At 39.1% G+C, this 19055-nt stretch overlaps 2 protein-coding genes across 8 annotated transcripts; both read left to right on the top strand.

The window, feature by feature from the left end:
* The first annotated feature begins 397 nt into the window (after positions 1–397).
* LOC113024306 (tetratricopeptide repeat protein 39B-like) lies at positions 398–6927 on the top strand. Of its 7 annotated transcripts, none has more exons than XM_026171243.2 (19): positions 398–484; positions 1480–1515; positions 1889–1920; positions 2108–2224; positions 2373–2504; positions 2595–2671; positions 2854–2983; positions 3102–3207; positions 3306–3371; positions 3723–3831; positions 3952–4019; positions 4108–4167; positions 4237–4398; positions 4496–4587; positions 4859–4979; positions 5060–5171; positions 5247–5364; positions 5953–6069; positions 6371–6927. In XM_026171243.2, the coding sequence occupies exons 1-19, from the start codon at positions 482–484 to the stop codon at positions 6483–6485; spliced, it is 1773 nt and encodes a 590-aa protein (XP_026027028.1). In that variant the 5' UTR covers positions 398–481; the 3' UTR covers positions 6486–6927. The 7 variants fall into 7 exon arrangements, with proteins under 7 accessions (XP_026027028.1, XP_080159096.1, XP_026027030.1 ...); XM_026171245.2 differs by having other exon boundaries at positions 440–484; positions 2192–2224; XM_026171244.2 differs by having other exon boundaries at positions 444–484; positions 1445–1515.
* Positions 6928–7965: 1038 nt separating this feature from the next.
* On the top strand, positions 7966–17170 carry dnajb14 (DnaJ heat shock protein family (Hsp40) member B14). The gene is made up of 8 exons (XM_026171248.2): positions 7966–8238; positions 11046–11220; positions 13661–13806; positions 14585–14773; positions 15028–15113; positions 15251–15360; positions 15925–16097; positions 16185–17170. Exons 1-8 carry the CDS (start codon positions 8106–8108, stop codon positions 16307–16309), a joined length of 1137 nt encoding a protein of 378 aa, XP_026027033.1. The 5' UTR covers positions 7966–8105; the 3' UTR covers positions 16310–17170.
* Positions 17171–19055: the final 1885 nt, after the last annotated feature.

Genomic DNA, 19055 nt, shown 5'->3' with positions numbered 1-19055 from the left:
TACCTCCATAACGTGGAACTTAAACCAAACCATCCCAAACTAACTCACGATAACTAAAAACCAAAAATGACACAAACTGCGCAACAGCGCTCACCTTTCCTCCCTTATCTGAACCAACATGAGACTGACTATATATAGGACTGTCAATTCACCTTCAATTTGTCTAGCCTGTACCACTAGCTTAAGCTGCTGAATCTAAAACACAACACAAATAGCAGAGAATCACAAAAGGCTCACTGCTCTCCTGATTAACCCATTTAAACAGTTAAATGGCTCTATATAAGAAAATATTCTCGACAAATCACTCCATAATCCAAGAGACAAGCAAAAGAAAACATTGCTATGGAAAAAAAACCCTCCTCTTGGTTTAGCCAGGGGGTGTGACACGTGACATCATCAGCACTTTAAAAGTCAGGGACTGCTAGGCAGACCCCTTTCCCCACACCTGTAAGACCTTCTGGTAACGCAAAACAAAGAAAGAATGGTAAGTATGAACAAATGGGTTAAATCTGCTACATAATAAAATATAAAGCAATATACTATTGAATATTTGTTTTAATCTGCTGACTGTTTGATTCTGACTGCAACGTAATGCTTGGGGGGGAACAAAAACGGTATAGTAAGTAAAGCAATGTTACTTTGGCCATAGCTAAGCATAGCAAATGTACATGTAGAGAATGTGCTTTGGTATAAAATGTTGACACTTATTAGACAAGTGGTGAGTAGAAAAGTCTCCTGACAGCTCACTCACTTTGTCACAGTGTAGCGCAGCATGAGAAATTAGGAGGAAAAAAGGAAGTGATTTAGTTATGCAGGGACGTCACATGTATGCAGATAATCAGAAATTGTAACCCGTTCCAAGTAAAACACCCTGCGTACCGCCACAGCGCATTTACGCCACATCAGCTGCATGGGGAACAGCTAGAGGGATGTACCCCTCGATGACATAGTCTTTTGTATGGGAAAATGTTTTCCTCGGGTTCTCCGCCTCCCATTCCCATGCACTTGGTACAGTTTTGAGATAAGTTGTACTTGACTATCTCCTTTTCATCTTTTCTTTGGGTTACCATTTTCGCTCAGATTCATTTATCTATTATCGCTCATCTATTGTTATATAACAAAGTCAAACTGGGGCTGATTGTCAGGGCAAAAGTTGAGACATTCATTCGCTGAATGTCCAGGAAAATATAGCAGTACATTTAATGTAAAATGTCTAATGTCACGCCTTTCAGTGTAGGAAGAGAAGTGCTTTTAAGGAGAAAAATTAAAGATCTCGGCATTGCAATGCTTTGAGGCAAATTTGTGGGCTGGTCCTAAAAATCCAGGCCACACCCAACTTCTTACCTTATAAATGGCAAACTACCGTTAGTCTGCGCTTGGAGTCAGTGTCAAGACTTGTTGACTTGTTGCTACAGGGAAAAATATCAGACCTTTTATTTTTCAGTGACTTGGTTTAACTGCTTTTTTATTTAACTCAAGCATCAAATGGAGGGTGAAGACAATTCACTACAACAGGTAGGTTCCCTCAGTTTCTCTAAAGTAATGTAATGAAAGAGGCGAGCTTTTAAAGGTGAGTGAATTTCAATGGTTGTTTCTGGCTTAAGTGCTTTTATTATAAGTTTTATTTTGCATGTTACTTTGAAATATTAAAGTTACATGATTTCAAAATAATAACACCCAGTAAACCCAGTACCAAAAGGCCTTGAAGAAAACTCTGGATAGTTTCATTTGTTTAAGATGCTGTGGCAAAGGGCTTTACTGTGCAGGTTAATCAACACACTGAATATCAGCTCAGTGAGAACTGAACTGAAATGAATTAAAAAAAAAAAAAAAAGCTAACTTACACATTTTGGCAGCTTTGATTTCAAGTGTCTCTGCTTGTTTTCAGGTGGGTTTGAAGCAGCCCAATGAGGATGCAATGTAAGTGACACCATGCGATGAATATGCTTATTGTAAGAGTTCTAATGCATTTATCCTTCATATTTCAGAGTTATGGAACAAAATTCTTTAGACTGGCTCCATCATTTGGTTTTTGTTATTTTGATTTTGAATATTCATTTTTGACTCTTTGAAAAAAAAAATATATATTATTATTATTATTATTCAGATTGCCTGAAGAATTGCCTAAAATGGCTTTGGAGACAGCATTGAAAGAATGCTTCACTGCCCTCAATTTCTTCCTGAACAACAGGTTTGCCGATGCACTGGCTCTTTTAAAACCCTGGTAAGTCACTGTTGCTCTAACAACCTGACTATGTCCCCTTTAATTTGTTCATGTATTGGAACTTTATGACAGTATTTGGATACAGGTTGTATTTTTACTGTGGATTTGCAAAAAAATCCCCATATTTTGCTGCCTTCCTATCCTCTAGGAAGAGTGAAAGCATGTACCATGCGATGGGCTACAGTAGCATTCTGGTGATGCAGGCCGCTGTGACTTTTGATGCAAAGGACATGGATGCTGCCATGACATCACTGAGAGAAGCCTTGCAGGTCTGCCAGAGGTATCCCAATAATTAGAATGACCATTTGATAAGGTGTAAAGTTTTAGGATCTCTTTGGGTTGTTAAAAATCAGTTTCTTAACAACTTTAGATTTCGGAAGAAAACGGGACTAATGGAAAGCTTGGCTAACCTTTGGTACAGACAACCAGCTGACAATCTGACAGAAGGCGAGTGAATTACTGTATCTGCTGACTTTACAGCTTGGGGAATTAATGAATTTGATCAACATGGTGAAACATGACATTTTAATGGCTGTGTCACCTTATCTGCCATTTATTAAACACACAAACAAAACAAGACATTTGTAATTTTTTTTTTCCACACAACATGTTGCATTTCTCATTATCAGAAGAGATGCATGCAGAGCTGTGCTATGCTGAAGTCCTGCTGCAGAAAGCTGCCCTCACGTTCTTGGATGAAAGCATAATAGGCTTCATCAAAGGAGGGATGAAAATTCGACACAGTTATCAGCTTTACAAGTAAGAGGTTTGGAGGCGGTGTTTATAATAGAAATGGCCACCAAAAACATTTTTATAATTTTTTTAAAAAAAGAGATATTTTATTATTTGAATTAATGTAAATGTTTTTCCAAACCAGGGATTGCCAGGCCATGGAAAAAGTCACAAAGGATGAGGAAAAACAGAGAAGCACACACATTCATTTTAGGGGTGGGGTCAGCATGGGAATTGGATCATTCAATCTGGTGAAAAAATAAGATTTGTTCCAAAATATTACAAAAAGTTTTATTTAATATATTTAGTAACAATGTTATATTATTTTTGGTTTATATTTTGTTACCAGATGCTGTCTCTGCTTCCATCCAGAGTCCTTAGACTGATGGAGTTTTTGGGCTTCTCTGGAGACAGGGTAGGTGAGACCACATACATACCAACAGAACTCAAGTGTGGACAGCAAGTGGAAGTGGGTCTGGAGAAGTGGAGTTATGCCATAGAGAAAAGAGGAATGAAAGTTGGTAGAGACAGAATACATGTGTGAAAGAGAGGGAGGCAGGCGGAAAGGTGAAGCTGTAGTGAAGGTAGACGAGTTTAATGGATGTAGTGAAGGAGGACATGCAGAGGGTTGGTGTGACAGAAGAAGCTGGGGATGGGGTGAGACGGAGGCCAGTGATCTGTGTTGACAAGTCCAAATGGGAGCGCCCCAAAGAAGTTGTCCTGTCCTTAATATTTTGTCAGTTAAAAGAACTGAACTGTCTCACAGGAAGTGGGTTTGTCAGAGTTGAGAGAGGGAGCAACTACCAACAACCTGCGCTCCATCCTCAGCACCCTCACTCTGCTGATGTTTCAGCTCTACATCACAGTGATACTTGGTGAGCACACTGTAGGCTGGGGCTGTTGCTTCTCCTAAATTCAAAAATCGTGTCTAATCTTAAATAATACCAAAGTTATCATTCATTTGACTTGAATTAATGTGAAAATGATTCTTTAAGGGACTGCTGATGTAAACCTAAGTGAATGTGAGGCTCTGCTGAAACCCTACTGTGAAAAGTTTCCTAATGTAAGTTGTGGGTGTACCTTACTACTTGTGCAAATATTAATCTTTTAATGCCTTTTAGTGTAAGAACTCTGACATTTTTCCTTTATAGGGGGCTTTAATGCATTTCTTCAGTGCAAGGATTGCTGTGCTCAAAGGAAACTTCACATTTGTAAGTACTCATGATGTCTAATGTATGTATTTATAGAACTTTCTCTCATGTAGTTATTGCTCTGTGTAGGCCCAAGAGAAGTTCTTGGCATGTATTGCATCGCAGGAAGAGTGGCGTCAGATTCACCACCTGTGCTACTGGGAGCTGATGTGGGTCTACTCCTTTGAACAAAACTGGTTTGAGGCCTATCGATACGCCAACTTGCTCAGCAAGGAGAACAAGTGGTCCCAGGTATCTAATGTGACAAAATCTCTTTAACCCTGTAATCACATTACTGATTCTTTTCTCTATTGAAACCTTTCTGTTGCTTTCTTTTCCCCATTTCTAGGCAGTCTATGTATTTCAGAAAGCTGCCATCTTGAGCATGATGCCAGAGGAAGAAGTGAACAAGTTCAATGAAAATGTGGTGGAATTATTCAGGTGTGCAATATACACTACATATACACTAACGCTCCTTCATGCATCTAGGATGCAGCAGTCTGTCACTGAAGGAGCTCTGCAGCTCAGCAACATTTACATGCATGGGGTGGGAGACTCTGTCCATCAGAAGTTATTTTGGCCAGAGTCCTGTCTCCCACCACCTGCACTAGGTCCAGGGTGCATCCCAGAACAGAGCTGGCCTTTCTGATGTATACTAACAGTACTATTTAGTTTGTATCAATAAATAAAGTCACTGAAATGTGGTTTGAAGGCAGGTGGAGGGCCTCAGGCTGAGATTTGCTGGGAAGTCGATTCCAACGGAGAAGTTTGCAGCGAAGAAGGCCCAGAGATACTCCTCTTCCACCCCCGTGAAACTTGTCGTTCCTGCTTTGGTGAGGACACGTTCTCTCAGTGAACTGATGTGTTTTTTTTAATTTTTGCATTTGTAAGCAACAATCATCTGTTACCGCAGGAAATGATGTATGTGTGGAATGGCTTCACAATAGTAGGCAAAAAACCCGAGCTGACTGAAGGAATCCTGTCAACTTTAGAGAAAGCAGAAGAGCAGCTCAGAAATGATCCAAGTGAGGAAAATTTTCTAATCAGTGGGTGTTTTTTAATACTGACACAAGGCTTACAGTTTACTGTGTGATGTGCAGACCCATCAGAGTACCACACAGGCGATGAGTGCGTTGTCCAGCTGCTGAAGGGTCTGTGCTTAAGAAGTCTGGGACGGCTGGTCCAGGCTGAGATCTGCTTCAATCATGTCATCTCCAGGTGAGCTTGTCTTGATGTCACTGCAATACACCAGAAGCATTCGAGTGGGAGTCTACTGAAAGTCCTCAGCAGAAACTTTTACTTCAACAATCCCTTCAATAGACTACTTTTCCAAGAGCTGATCTGTTTAATGTCCCACTTAGGGTCTTCTGCAACCAATCAGCACTGGGGATGAATCGGAGGGGAGAGCAGGTTAATAAGGATGACAGTAAATCAATGGCAGAATGGTAGATGTGCTGACGCGTTAATGCATAAATAACAGGCATATTATTTACATTTTTTAACTCCTCATTGACCTTTTAACAACATTTAAATGTTTCCGGTCTTCCCTGACTCTTAAAAAGGACGAACACAACTGGCATAACATGTATTGCGCAATACATTTTAATCAAATGTTTTAATAATTGATGATAAAGCAGATTTCTCTGCTTGATTACTGATTATTGATGCATAAATATCTTATCTGGACAATTTTACCTCCCTGTGGTGTTAAAAATAAATCTTGCTGCTGCTGTTGCTTTTTATAATGCTTCTTAACAGACAGACTGAAATGACTTTTTTTTTGTTTCGTTTTGTTTTTTCTTTCAGTGATGGTGGCATCAAGCATGATAGCTATCTGGTGCCCTTTACCATGTATGAGCTTGGCCTATTGCACAAGCAGAAAGGTGAAATCAACAAGGCCATTGCTGTAATGGAAAATGTCATGTAAGTCTTTTCAAACAGTCTTTTAATTTGAATACAAATAAACTTTGAAGTTACCTTAAAAACAATGGACAAAATTTCAAAAAGATGTTTTAAGTTTGACGTGTTATCTAAAGCACTTTGAGTGCCCAGTTAGACTGGAAGTCTGCTATATTAACTCACCAGTCGCTTAAGTAATTACACTTTGAATTTCGGTCAACCAAACAAACCCACACACGCAACACAACGGCTACCTGTTTGTTCTAGCAACATCTAGAACCTGCTGCCATGTTACATATTACTGACTCTTTTTATTTTTTTGCAGGACGAACTACAAGGACTACAACATGGAGTCAAGGCTGCATTTCCGCATCCATGCAGCACTCAACACCATGGGCTCCTTTGCAGCCAAACTTCCACCATCACGCACGGCAGCTTAAGAGATCCTATTACATGAAACTTGACAGAAAAAGGGCTTTAAACCTGACATTGTTTACTGTTTCATTGTCTGTTGCCTTCAACTCTGAAGGTCCTTGGTCTTCTGCTCTTGGTGGTTTTTTCCAAAGCATGCTGTGGTTTACTTTGCAAATAAATTAAGGGTTCACTCCCTGCCTGGTCGTAATGCTAAATCTGCAAATTATTTATTTTTTGTTGTCATTATATTTATGAAAATATAACCTATTTAGTCTATAATTAAATGAGAAACAAGCAAGCAAAGGCTCCAGCCTGCCTTTATGATTGCAGCTTACCTGGTATTTTAAACAGCATGCCTGTATCACAGATTGCAGCTTAGCCATGCTCTAAGGTCCTTCTGTACAGCTGAGTGCCAGATGAAACAAAGTACTGGGATTGGCATTTTCAGAATAAATATAATGTTCACAATCCTGTCTGCTGCTTGTGTGAATGTTTCTTCTCGGGCCTCTTAAAAAGAGAATTTAATCTCAGTAAGATTGAGTTAAGTGAAGATTTCTGTGGAAAAATAGCATTGTGTTTGTGCATTTGATTACTGAAGGTGAAATGGCCTTTGATCAAATACACGATTCCCACATGCATAATCTATACAAAAGTACAGGTGAGGTTGATGAAGTAAGGCAAGGCTGAGATTGTTTGGACAAATATGCTGGCTAAAGGGTGTTGATGATAGAGGTGCCAGGCAGGAGAGAAAGGGTAAGACCACAGAGAATATTCTTAGATCTAGTGAAGGACAGCCAGGGGGTGGGCGTGACAGAAGAGGATGTTGGGGGAAATGATTTGCTGTGGCGACCCCTAAAGGGACAAGAAGGAAAGAGGGGAAAGAGATACATATAGATCCATATATATTAACGTGACCCGAGCATGCTTCTTTTAAAATGTATGTTTACATGTGTAAAAATAAAAATAATAAAAAATGAGGACTGAAAGTTTAAAGTCTTCTCACATTTTTCGGCACTAATTTAAATCTCATTAACACAGCTGGTTACAGCTTTCACATTCACCAGATTTAAATCCCTTTAAATTTAGATGGTGACTGTGGGAGCCGTTTGACTAAGGTGTATTCAATGTCATATTCAAAAATGCAGTTTGAGACTATTTGAACTCACATGGTTTGTTATCCTGCTGGAAGCAGCCATCAGAAGACGTGTACACTGTGGTCATAAAAGGATGAACATGATCATCTGTTTGCTGGCAGGCTGTGGCTTTTACATTATACTCAGGTGGTACTAAGCTGCCTAAAGCATAACAAAAAAATATAGCTAATACCTTCACACCACCAGCCGCAGCCTGAAAACTTGATACAGGGCAGCATGGATACTTGTTTTCATGTTGTCAAATTCTGACCCTACCAACTGTGTAGCCTATAACAACAAAGTTTTAATGTTGTTTTAATTAACCTTAATGTGGTTAATTGTGTATATATAATATTGATATCCAAAAATATTCATGTTATGCTAATAAAAAAATACTCTGATATTCTGTGAGGTTTACGCCTCAGTAACCCTCTGACTGGCGCTGCTGTCAGTGCCGTTGACCACGTGGTATGAGGTGCTCAGCTGACTGCCGGGGGAGGAAGAGGAAAGAAGATGGAAGGGAACAGAGACGAAGCAGAAAAATGTATAAATATAGCAACAAAAGCTCTCGAAGCCGGTGATAAGGAGAAAGCGTTAAAGTTTCTCAACAAAGCAGAGAAGCTGTATCCGACTATCAAAGCCAAAGGTAAGGCTGTTTGTGGCTGACTTGTACGTTTAGCTAACCAAGCGAAGGAACAACCTGCTCCTCATCCGCTGATATTGTGTAAGTGTTAGCATGTAGCTAACATCTGGTTACATCGGTTCGTCACAGGCCATCTGTTGAATAGTATGTAACAGTGTCAAACGTTTGTCAGATTACTTAACGTTTTTCCAAAACTGCGCTATGTTTTATACACAGCAACATTAGAAACACACGTTTAAATTAGCCAAGATGTGGCCTGACAGCTAACCTAGCTTGCGCTTTCCTTTGGGCTTATCAGTTAAAAAATGGAATTTATAGTTCACATTAAGTTAATAACTAACTATTATCCCGTCGTGTTTTTTAAATAACGCCTTCTAACTGATGAAAGGTCTTAGCTAAATGACGAAACGTCAATTCACCAACAAGCCATTCATTCAATTTGACCCCGGCTAGTTATCGCTACTAGTGACGTTTTATCTCAGTAGTAAGCTGGTTTTCGTTTATTTGTTAAGCTGTTATTTCACTTTCACTTCATTTCGGCACACATTTTTAAAGTATCTGGGGATTTAGGGGCAAGAGCGAAGCTGGAAATGTAGGACGATGTGTATATGCTGTCCAGGCCACACAGCCACCCGGTCAATCCTTTAATTGAGTGATTGACCAGGGAAAGGCTTGAAGTGAAGGCTAATCTAGGACACACGACCGTCTGTGGGATGACAGTAAACCAGTAATAAGGATGAGATTGAGACCGCTTTGGATTATAGTTTAGAAAAAGTCTTAATTATATAGCATTGTGAGTGCTTACATAACAACATAGAGGAACTTGCTCACTGATAATTAGTAACTCCTCCGCTTTTAAACTGTAACTCGTTGGTTGAAATGTGTCTAGCTGTGTTCCTACACTGTCAGCATTAGCTGTGTGTGTGTGTGTGTGTGTGTGTGTGTGTGTGTTAACCACTGCAGTTTTCAAGATGCCCACAAGAAGCTTGGATAACTTGCTGCCTTTTACTTGTTAGCCATGTAGTCTAACATTAAAAAGCCCCCACTCATGGCACAATTCCACAAGGAGACATCCAGCATAAAAAAAAGGCTAAAAATATAAGGGAGCAGCTGAAAGTTTCTTTATCTTTGGATGTTTAAAACAACCTCTGAAAACAGATGACATCAGCTTTTGGGAATAAAAAAAAATCTAACTTTGTGACTTTATTGACAAAGCAACACATTAGAGAAATAAATATAAGTTACAATAAATTACAACTTTAAAACGGTAATGAAAGTAATTGGTTGGTGCACAAGATGTGCACTAAAATGCGAAGATCATCACAAAGATGTGTAGCTAACACTTAATACACATTATAAAATTGCATAATGAAGAAAAATATGAATTAGAAGTTCTAAACTGTGCAGCTAAAGAATAAAAGCCATACTGTTTAGGAAAATGTGGATTTTGTGTTTGAGGGTGAGTCGACAGAGTCTAGAACTCAAGTCCCTGGCTGTTATCTTGCTCACGCACTGATGTTATTACTGATAAAGATTAAAAATTGCTGGCTGAAGTAATCCTGAGTATGCAAGGAATTTCTATTAAAAAGGTGGACTTATTATTATTATTATTATTATTATTATTATTATTATTATTATTGGTGGATTATTTGTGCTGGTGAAATGTTTTTGCATTCACAATGAAGGCCTGACGGAGCTGCATGTAGAGGGTTTACAGTCTCATGAGCACTGCAAATGTAGTTTGTAGATAGGTTTAACCTTAATGTGGTAAAGCAATGTGTCAGGTCCCCTGATATTGCTACTGCAGCTTTGCTTGTGGCTGTTTAGCATGAACTAATCTCGTGTGGGTTATGGCTACAACCCTGTCTGTAGTGCATCTATTCACATTAGAGAGGATATTGCTTTTAAAAATGCATATAAATGCAGTATTATTAATATTCAGCCATGACCACTGTAGGCAGATTAAATTTTGGCAGCTGTAAAATTAGATTTGTGAATTTCCAGAGCTGCAAAATATAAGCACATTACTAAAGTATTGGCTCAACAAAAGATTACACTAAAGAATCCACTGTTTTCCCCGAGAGAGCTGTGGGAATTTGGCGAATATGGGGAATGTTGCACCATTTAGAGGACAGTTGCACTTACATTTCCTGAGTAATGTTAATGAATAATGCATTAATAAACAATTGAAAACTTTTATGCTGCTGCCGAGTCGGAGATAATTGATGTGCTATATTGCTGTGTTACTTTGTTTGCACGTCTTTGCACTTCACTCACCAGGTCTGGCGTTCATGTCCTGTTGAGGATTATGCATGATTTGCAAAAACATAACATGCATTTAAATAAAATTTGATTTACATGAATTAATAGTGACTCAAGAGTTGGGAGTTCGCCTTGTAATTGGAAGGTTGCCGGTTCGAGCCCCGGCTTGGACAGTCTCGGTCGTTGTGTCCTTGGGCAAGACACTTCACCCGTTGCCTACTGGTGGTGGTCAGAGGGCCCGGTGGCGCCTCGCCTCTGTCGGTGCGCCCCAGGGTGGCTGTGGCTACAATGTAGCTTGCCATCACCAGTGTGTGAATGGGTGGATGACTGGTTGTGTAAAGCGCTTTGGGGTCCTTAGGGACTAGTAAAGTGCTATACAAATACAGGCCATTTGCCATTTAATAGCGCTGAGAATCAGCATTAAGGCTTTCATTCATATTTTATCTTTGCATTATTTCAGCTATAGGAAGTCTGTTAAAAGTGTGGAAATGTAATACACCAGACAGCATTACTGTCTTTTAACGTGTCTTTGTTCCCTCTTCTTTCAGCTTTGTTGGATGCTTTAATGAAGAATGGGAGCTCAGCAGGTAATGGCACATATCGCAGGAGAGCAGCGGAAAACTCAGAAACCAATGGTACTCAGTCAGAACGAGAGAACCCAGGATCTGGAGTAGGTGACCCGCCTAAAAGCTTCACGAAAGAGCAGGTTGAAGGCGTGCAAAGGTGAGACTCGCTGTGCTTCGTTTTCCACTAAAATCTGTCCCACTTCAGTCGGCTATTTTTGTGCTCTTCAGCTTTGCTGCAGTTGGCTTTGTGACAGCACCAGTGTTTCTTGGTTAAATGGAGGAGAACAGATAGGACACTCTAGTCTCAGCAGTGTTGTGCACACATGGCTATTGCTATGGGAACTTCTACATCTTGATAGGTTTCCCATTGGAATAGGCCGGTATTTAGCAGTGTGGACTAGATACTGGGTAACTTTACATGTGGTAATTTTAGAACATTAGAACTAAACAAAGAGAAAGGCAAGCATAGCACATTTACCCATATCCTCAAAAGATGTTTATGGCAAGTTGAGTTTATTTCCAGGATAAACATGCTGCTTGTATTACAGTTAAACTTAGCCACTCTTTCCCTTGTGTTTTTCTGTTAAATCCATTGGGAGACTTCTGTGAGTTAAATATTGCATCATAGTTTCTAGGAAAAAGAAACAAGGGTTGTACACTTAGTGTATATTAAAGGTGTCTTATTTGTGTAGTTCATCCGTAGTTCCACTCCACTGTTTTGTAAGCTTGGTAATTCAATTCAATAAAACTTTATTGATCCTGAAGGTTGACCCCTGAATTATAACATGGTTTGAGAATTTCATCATATACTTTATTAAAATCCAGTTAATTTATTTACTTTTACTCTTTTCTTTTTGTTCTGGTTCTTACGTAGTGCTTTTCTACTCTAAGCAGTCATCCAAGTATGAATTGCTTGGATGACTGGATGAAATTCTCACTCATTCATATTCTAATAAATGCATTGGAGGCTTGCCCAGTATTTGGCAAGCAGACTGGAGCAGACCAGGATCGAACCACCAACCTTCTCATAGGTGACCTGCTCTACCATTTAGCCACAGCCACCATCAATATTCTAAAGTAGCAAAATGCAACCGTATATTTCTACATTTTAAATAAAGTAACTTTCCAAATAATTGTGCATAAAATTGAATTTAGGTGTCGGGCACTATTTTTGTGTTATTATGTAAATTAAAACAAAAAAATGTGAATAAAATCATTTATATGTTCTCATTTTGCCTGTTAGCACATCTGCTAAAACAAGAGCAAGACCGATATAATATTTGCCTGATATTATCAGCTTATAGTAGATATTTGCTATTGTATTGGCATTTAAAAACAGCAAATACATAAAAATAAAAATGAGCAGGCCTCTTGGTCATATTCTGACTGATCACATTGCATAGTTTGTCACCCAGAGGACACTCTGCAACTTCCCTGCTGGCAACACATGTTTGTTTTCACAAACCGAACAGCCAGCTAATGTTTTAGTCTGAGGTGTCAGGCAGACTGTAAATGAATAAGGAACACATAACAAATGTTAGGGAAATCAGTTCATGTTTCTTGCGTTTGAAAGAAAAAAACTGTTGTCTGATATATCACAATTTTCACTTTTTAAATGGCTAAATATCAGCGCTGGTATTGGTCAAACATTCTACATCAGTTGGGCCCAATTTTCTCCTTGACTGTCTTTATAAGTTTTAGTTCACTTAACGTTTGTTTGTGTAGTTTATTCACCTGAATTTGAAAAGTTAATTGAATGAAGTCCTGATCCAAATAATTAGAAAGAAAATGTTTTTCTTCCACTTCACAAAATTGTGTTTTGCCACAATTGAACAGTCCTGGTACTACCACCCCACTCCTTCCAGTTTAGGCATTCTGGAAATTTTAATTTCTGCGTAACAATAATTCAGTTGCTCACAATTTTAGATGAATTTTATCATCACACCTGCAGTTAAAAAGTCACACAAAACATTTAGCCACAAACCTACATTTGAATGACTTGGTTTACCTGATGTGTGGCAGCTAGGCTGCTGACATGCATAACAGACTCAGAAAATAAGAGATGAACTCAAAGTTGTGCATTTCTCTGCCTGTGTGTGAAGCACAGTGCTGCAACATGTTAAAGAGCACCACCTCTGCTCCTGCCACAGATGGAGAGAAATGTGTTTTCTGAATATGAAACACAAAAATGCATCTTTTCAAAACTGAGAACAGTTTAGCTTGTCGTCTTTGATTATGGTACCCACAATTACACATGCAAAGTATAAAAGATGGATTCCTCATCTTGCACTGACTGCTTATGAAAAGCTTTGAGTGGTGAGATATTTACAGTGTAAATGATGAATTCTCACCAGGCCCTTATCAGTGATGTGTGTAGAATCTACAAAGGATGGAAACTTAACTGCTGTGGCATCAAAAGGTTATTCGTGCTCTCAGGTGTTCAGTTGTGGTTAAATATCACACATCTGATCGATTGGGGCCAGGACCATTAATATTTTAGTGACAAAATGTTCTTGCTTCAGCCAGAAGGTGACAGGAAAAGAATGTGAATCTGAAAGCTTTTTATTCCATTCACACATTCTGTTTCTGTCTTTCAGAATAAAGCGGTGTAAAGACTACTACGAAGTGCTTGGTGTCAACAAAGAAGCCGGTGATGATGAGCTTAAAAAAGCCTACAGGAAACTAGCGCTCAAATTTCATCCAGACAAAAACCATGCACCTGGTGCAACAGAGGCCTTTAAAAGTAACTTTGTTATATTTTGCTTTGAATTGTGACTTTGATTGTGTGATGGGGACTGTTTGTTGTGTAGAGCTGACCTCTGGTTCACAGGAATGACTTGCTTGCTATGAGTTTTGTAGCCTCCCTGCTTTTGCCCACTGGACACAAGTGGCAGAGGATAGCTGAATTTCCTGCAGATTTCCTAAAAAGACTGCAAAACCATAGTTCAACTAGTGGGCATAAGCAGGGAGATTAAAATGTTGAGGTGATATTTAAAAATGATGAAGCACTCTAATACAGCGGTCCCCGGGCCTCGGACCGGTACCGGTCGTGAGTTGTTTGGTACCGGGCCGCGAGAGTTGAGGCTCAGGTGTGAAATGTATAGTTTTCAGGGTTTTTATCAGTTGTCAGCGTTATTTTGTTATCGTTTTTATCATTTACTCTGTTTTCCTTGGTCTTTTCACGTGTGTTATGAATAAATTTTCTTTTTTTCGGTACCGGTACTAGTTTTATTTTGTTGTATTTATCCCCGACACCTTAAAGGCCGATCCGTGAAAATATTGTCGGGCATAAACCGGTCCGTGGCGCAAAAAAGGTTGGGGACCGCTGCTCTAATATATTCTGCATTAATTTTTTTTTCCTTTACCAAAAATATAAAGCGCCTTGAGGCAACTGCTTCTGTGATTTGGTGCTATATTTAAAAAAAATAAATTAATTAAATAAATATAAAAAATTTTTGAGGAAGAAAAGGAAAAGAAGAGATTTTCTAACTCCATTCTACTAACTCTGCTCTCTTTTCTAGAGATTGGCAATGCATATGCAGTACTCAGCAACGCAGACAAACGACGGCAGTATGACCTGACAGGAGGAGAGGAGCCGAGCAGCCCAAGTCACTCACATGGCGCAGGCTTCGACTTCCACAGGGGCTTCGAGGCTGACATCACTCCTGAGGACCTCTTTAACATGTTCTTTGGAGGCGGCTTCCCATCCTGTAAGTGTGCGCATCAGCACATAAGGACACAAATGCAGAAAGAATTACTTGTTCTAAAAAAAATTTTGTTTTTTTAAAATATATTTTTTAATTGGTATGGATTTCTGTTAAGGGAGACATGAGAAATGTCATTTTGTAAAAAAATTGCATAAAATGTTCAAAATATTAAAAATCCGACTGGTTGTTTGGGTACCTGGTGACAAAGGTCATACCCTTGTGTCTGACCTCAGCTGTGATATTTTAATATTCTGCAGCCAATGCACACACTTTCACCAACGGCAGGACAAGTTACAGCCATCAAACGGATTACAGGCAAGAGAGGACAGAAGAACGAGGAGATGTACGTAGACTGCTCACAATTTCTGTCTTAAATTTCTAGAATTCTTTTTTAACACTTTTCTGTTATCACAATTTTTGTTGACACTTGATGGCTCTATAAGCTCTGTACTAATTTTAACATACTCTGTTTGCCTCTAGGGTGGTTTTTCAATGTTTATTCAGCTGATGCCCATCGTGGTCCTGATTTTGGTGTCATTGCTGAGCCAGATGATGGTGTCTCCTCCACCCTACAGTCTCTATTCTAGACCGTACGTGTACACACTCTGTCATTACTGACACCCCTATACATGATAAGGTGTAATTTCATGCATTACTTGGAAAATTTAGCACAAAGAGTAGTCTTGTAAGACATGTTCTGTGCTCATCTGAGCTTTTTGAAGGCTTTCTTGAAAATTTAGTTCAACTGTGCAATTTGCACAGCTGGGCCCATATGGTTGTTGTTTTTTGTTTTTTTTGTTTTTTTTTTCTTTCTCTCACCCTCTCTTTCGCACTTTTCCGCTTCACTTTTCCGAGCCTTGTGCTTTGCACTGGGAAGGGGGGGGGGGCGGTAGAGACACTCGCAGTAGCGCAGGAACAGAGCAGGAGGGAAAGAGAGCCAGGGACAACTATTTTCAGTTGCGGATGATAAAGGATTCAGAAAGTTTATTCATGCAGGCCCATATGACAGAGAATGTGCATCTTTTTGTTTTCATATTTTTTTTCATATTGCATTGTGGTCTTCTTAGAGTTTTGAAACAAAATGTGTCACCATATGTGGAAATTGCTGCTGTTAAGAATTTTTTACCTAAGCTTGTGCCTCCCATCTCCTCCAGGTCAACAGGTCAGACCATAAAGAGGCAAACAGAAAACCTGCATGTTGACTACTACGTCACCAGAGATTTCAAGTCAGAGTTTAAGGGCTCAGCACTGCAGCAAATTGAGAAAAATGTAGAGGAGGACTATGTATCAAATGTCAGAAATAATTGTTGGAAGGAGAGACAGACGAGTAAGTAACCACAGTTATAAATTCACACTCAGAATAGTTTGTGCTCTTGAAAAAATGTGACACAGTTTCTTCCCCCGTCTCATCCAGAAACAGACCTGCTTTACGCCGCTAAGGTATACCGGGATGAGCGAATGCGCAAGAAGGCAGAACTCATGACCATGGATAACTGCAGGGAGTTGGACAGACTAAATAACCTCTTCAGAGGTGGATGAAATGGATGCTTTTAGGTCTTGTAAATCTATATGAATAGATATGTATGTTCATTTTTTTTTTTCTTTTTTTTTTTTTTTTATGAAGAGTCTTCAAACTTTAGGGCACTTGAAGATATAATTTAGCTCTATTGTTGTGCTTTTCCCCCCTCCTACTCTCATCCTCCTCCTAACTTTTCTTCTTCCTCATTCCACATTCCACTTTGGCCCTTGGAATCGCCTTGTTATGTTGTAAATGACCAATCTACACACAATATAGAACGTCTCAGATGTTTTTCTTTAAAAAAAAAAACCAAACAAAGAAAAAAAACAACTCTTATTTAAGTGTGTTTTCCTTAAAATGGGAAAGAAAAGGACACTTGATTGTAAAAGGCATGTGCGCTTTGAGTAGTGACAACCTGAGAGGCATTCTGCACAAGCAAATTAATGTTAGACCAACAAGCTGCTTCTGGCATCATCTGCTTGTCATAAACATCAAATGGGAAACAATAAGTTCACCTGGAGGTGTTGTCCCCACACACAAATCAGTTTCTTCAAGAATCACATTTAAGAAAAAAAAGAGAGAGAGAGAGCGAATGCTTGTCTTGGCTCCTTACTCACCTCCACCTGTGGATGAAGATCCCTGGATCATGAAGAGTCATCACTGACTTTGCTACTAGAGAACATTTTATATCGTCCAGTCTAATATGTGACTTTGGTTGGAACTAAAGATGAACGGACAGTGAAACTGTTACTCATAACTGGTTGTACATTTTCATTTTTGAATGTTTAAAGTTTATGCAGTTATTTAAGTAACTATAGAAGGAAAAGGATTTTTCTTCAATGCTCGCCTGATCATTTAAATAAAATCAAATTATTAACATATCCTGAAGGAAACTGTCTTTGAATTATGATGAAGAGTTCGGCGGTTCGAATCCACTTAACGGCTACCCTGAGGTACCCCTGAGCAAGGTACCGTCCCTACACACTGCTCCCCGGGCGCCTGCTTAGTGGGCTGCCCACTGCTTCACTGAGTGAATGGGTCAAATGCAGAGAAAAACAAGTAATTTCCCCATGGGGATCAATAAAGTATCCATTAAGTTGGTTTAAATTACACAAAAACCTCCTCTCATATATCAAGTGGTGTGTGCTTTTAATGGATCTACTTTTTTCCTAACATAATTTAATGGTTAATGTTAATTTTGTACATATGTATTTTACAACTGAGAGTAAGCTTAACCAGTCAGGCGTTTGACCGGTACCTCAGATTTGCACTGGGCCTAGTTCTGTGAAAGATGTAGACTAGCTACAATCTGGTTGCTCCCAATATTTTCACAGTCTGTAACAGGTAATCAGGTAGGCTGTGGTAGTTGAACTGTGGTGTTTAGTTGGCACTAAGGGAGTGCAAAGAAAATATAGTAATAATATATGCTTTTGTTTACGCTAAATTCTTGACCCTACCATCCAAATGCTGCTGCTGCAGAAATTTGGATTGATCAGACCGGGCAATGTTTTTCCTATTTTGGTGACCCTGTGAAAATTGTTGGCACAGTTTCCTGTGTTTATGTGACAGGAATGGCACCTGGTGTGGTCTTCTGCTGTGTAGACTACTTGCATAAAAGTTTGAGGTGTTGTGCAGAACACACTGAGCTCTTGTATACTTTTCACATATAATTATGTAAAAGATTTTTTTAAAGTTAATTATATTAAGCCCTTGAGTGCATTTTATTTTACTTTATTTCAGAAGTATGTGTAATAGCAGAGTTTCTACCAGTAGTTGGTACTACAGTCTGCTGTGACCCATGGATGATGTAAGGCGAAGGTACGTTACGAAACATAGTTAAAAAAAATATTATTTTTAACATTTCTATAACATTTAAATTACATAAATTCGAACGTTGATTCTGGACCGAAGTAGAGACGGCGATACAGACTAGTGATGTGTCGGTCGCGAACGAAACGGATCTTAGAGCCGACTCTTTGAAGTGAACGACGCGAGCTGGCTTTTTATTGGGAGCCATGGGGGGTTTTTTTTTTCTTTTTGTTTTTTCTCTCACCCTCTCTTTCCCAATTTTTTCCGCTTCGCTCCGCAAGCGAGCCTTGTGCTTTGCACTGGGAAGAGGGGGGAGGGGCAGTATCGTAGGAACAGAGCAGGAGGGAAAGAGAGCCAGGGACAACAACATCACATTAGAAAGGTATAGTAATCATCCACAACTATTTTCGGTTGCGGATGATAAAGGATTCAGAAAGTTTATTCATGCAGGCCCATATGACAGAGAATGTGCTGCATCTTTTGTTTTCATATTTATATTTAATTGTGTTGTGGTTTGCAGTGTTTTATGTTGTTCCACTTTAAATTTGTTTCAAAGGAAAAAGCTGAAAATTTTAATAGTTAAAATTTGAAATTTAAATAGGTTTTTTTTGTATTATATGCTTTATTTACTACATTTTATGTGGAGTAAATAAATAAAAGTATATTTATGATGGCCCCTAGAGAGGCAGCACATAAAAACTCCGAAGCATGCACAAAACACAACAGAAGTGCCCCAGGATGCTAGGGGCAGTGTTGAGCTTTTGTTACCTAGTGGCTACACAAGCCACGAAGTACCAACGACCGGATTTGGTGTGTGGTAGTAACAGGTAAATGAACTTTTTTTTTTTTAATTATTTGAATATATCATATGTGCTTTGGAGTTTGTACGCGCTTTGTCTCTAGCGGCCACCGTATATATTTATATATAAACATATATAAATAAAACCACTTTTTTTT

The sequence above is a fragment of the Astatotilapia calliptera genome, chromosome 6 (assembly GCF_964374335.1).
Source record: "Astatotilapia calliptera chromosome 6, fAstCal68.1, whole genome shotgun sequence".
Lineage (NCBI taxonomy): Eukaryota > Metazoa > Chordata > Actinopteri > Cichliformes > Cichlidae > Astatotilapia > Astatotilapia calliptera.
The sequence above is the reverse complement of the archived record's forward strand: the minus strand, read 5'-3'. Positions and strand labels throughout refer to the sequence as shown.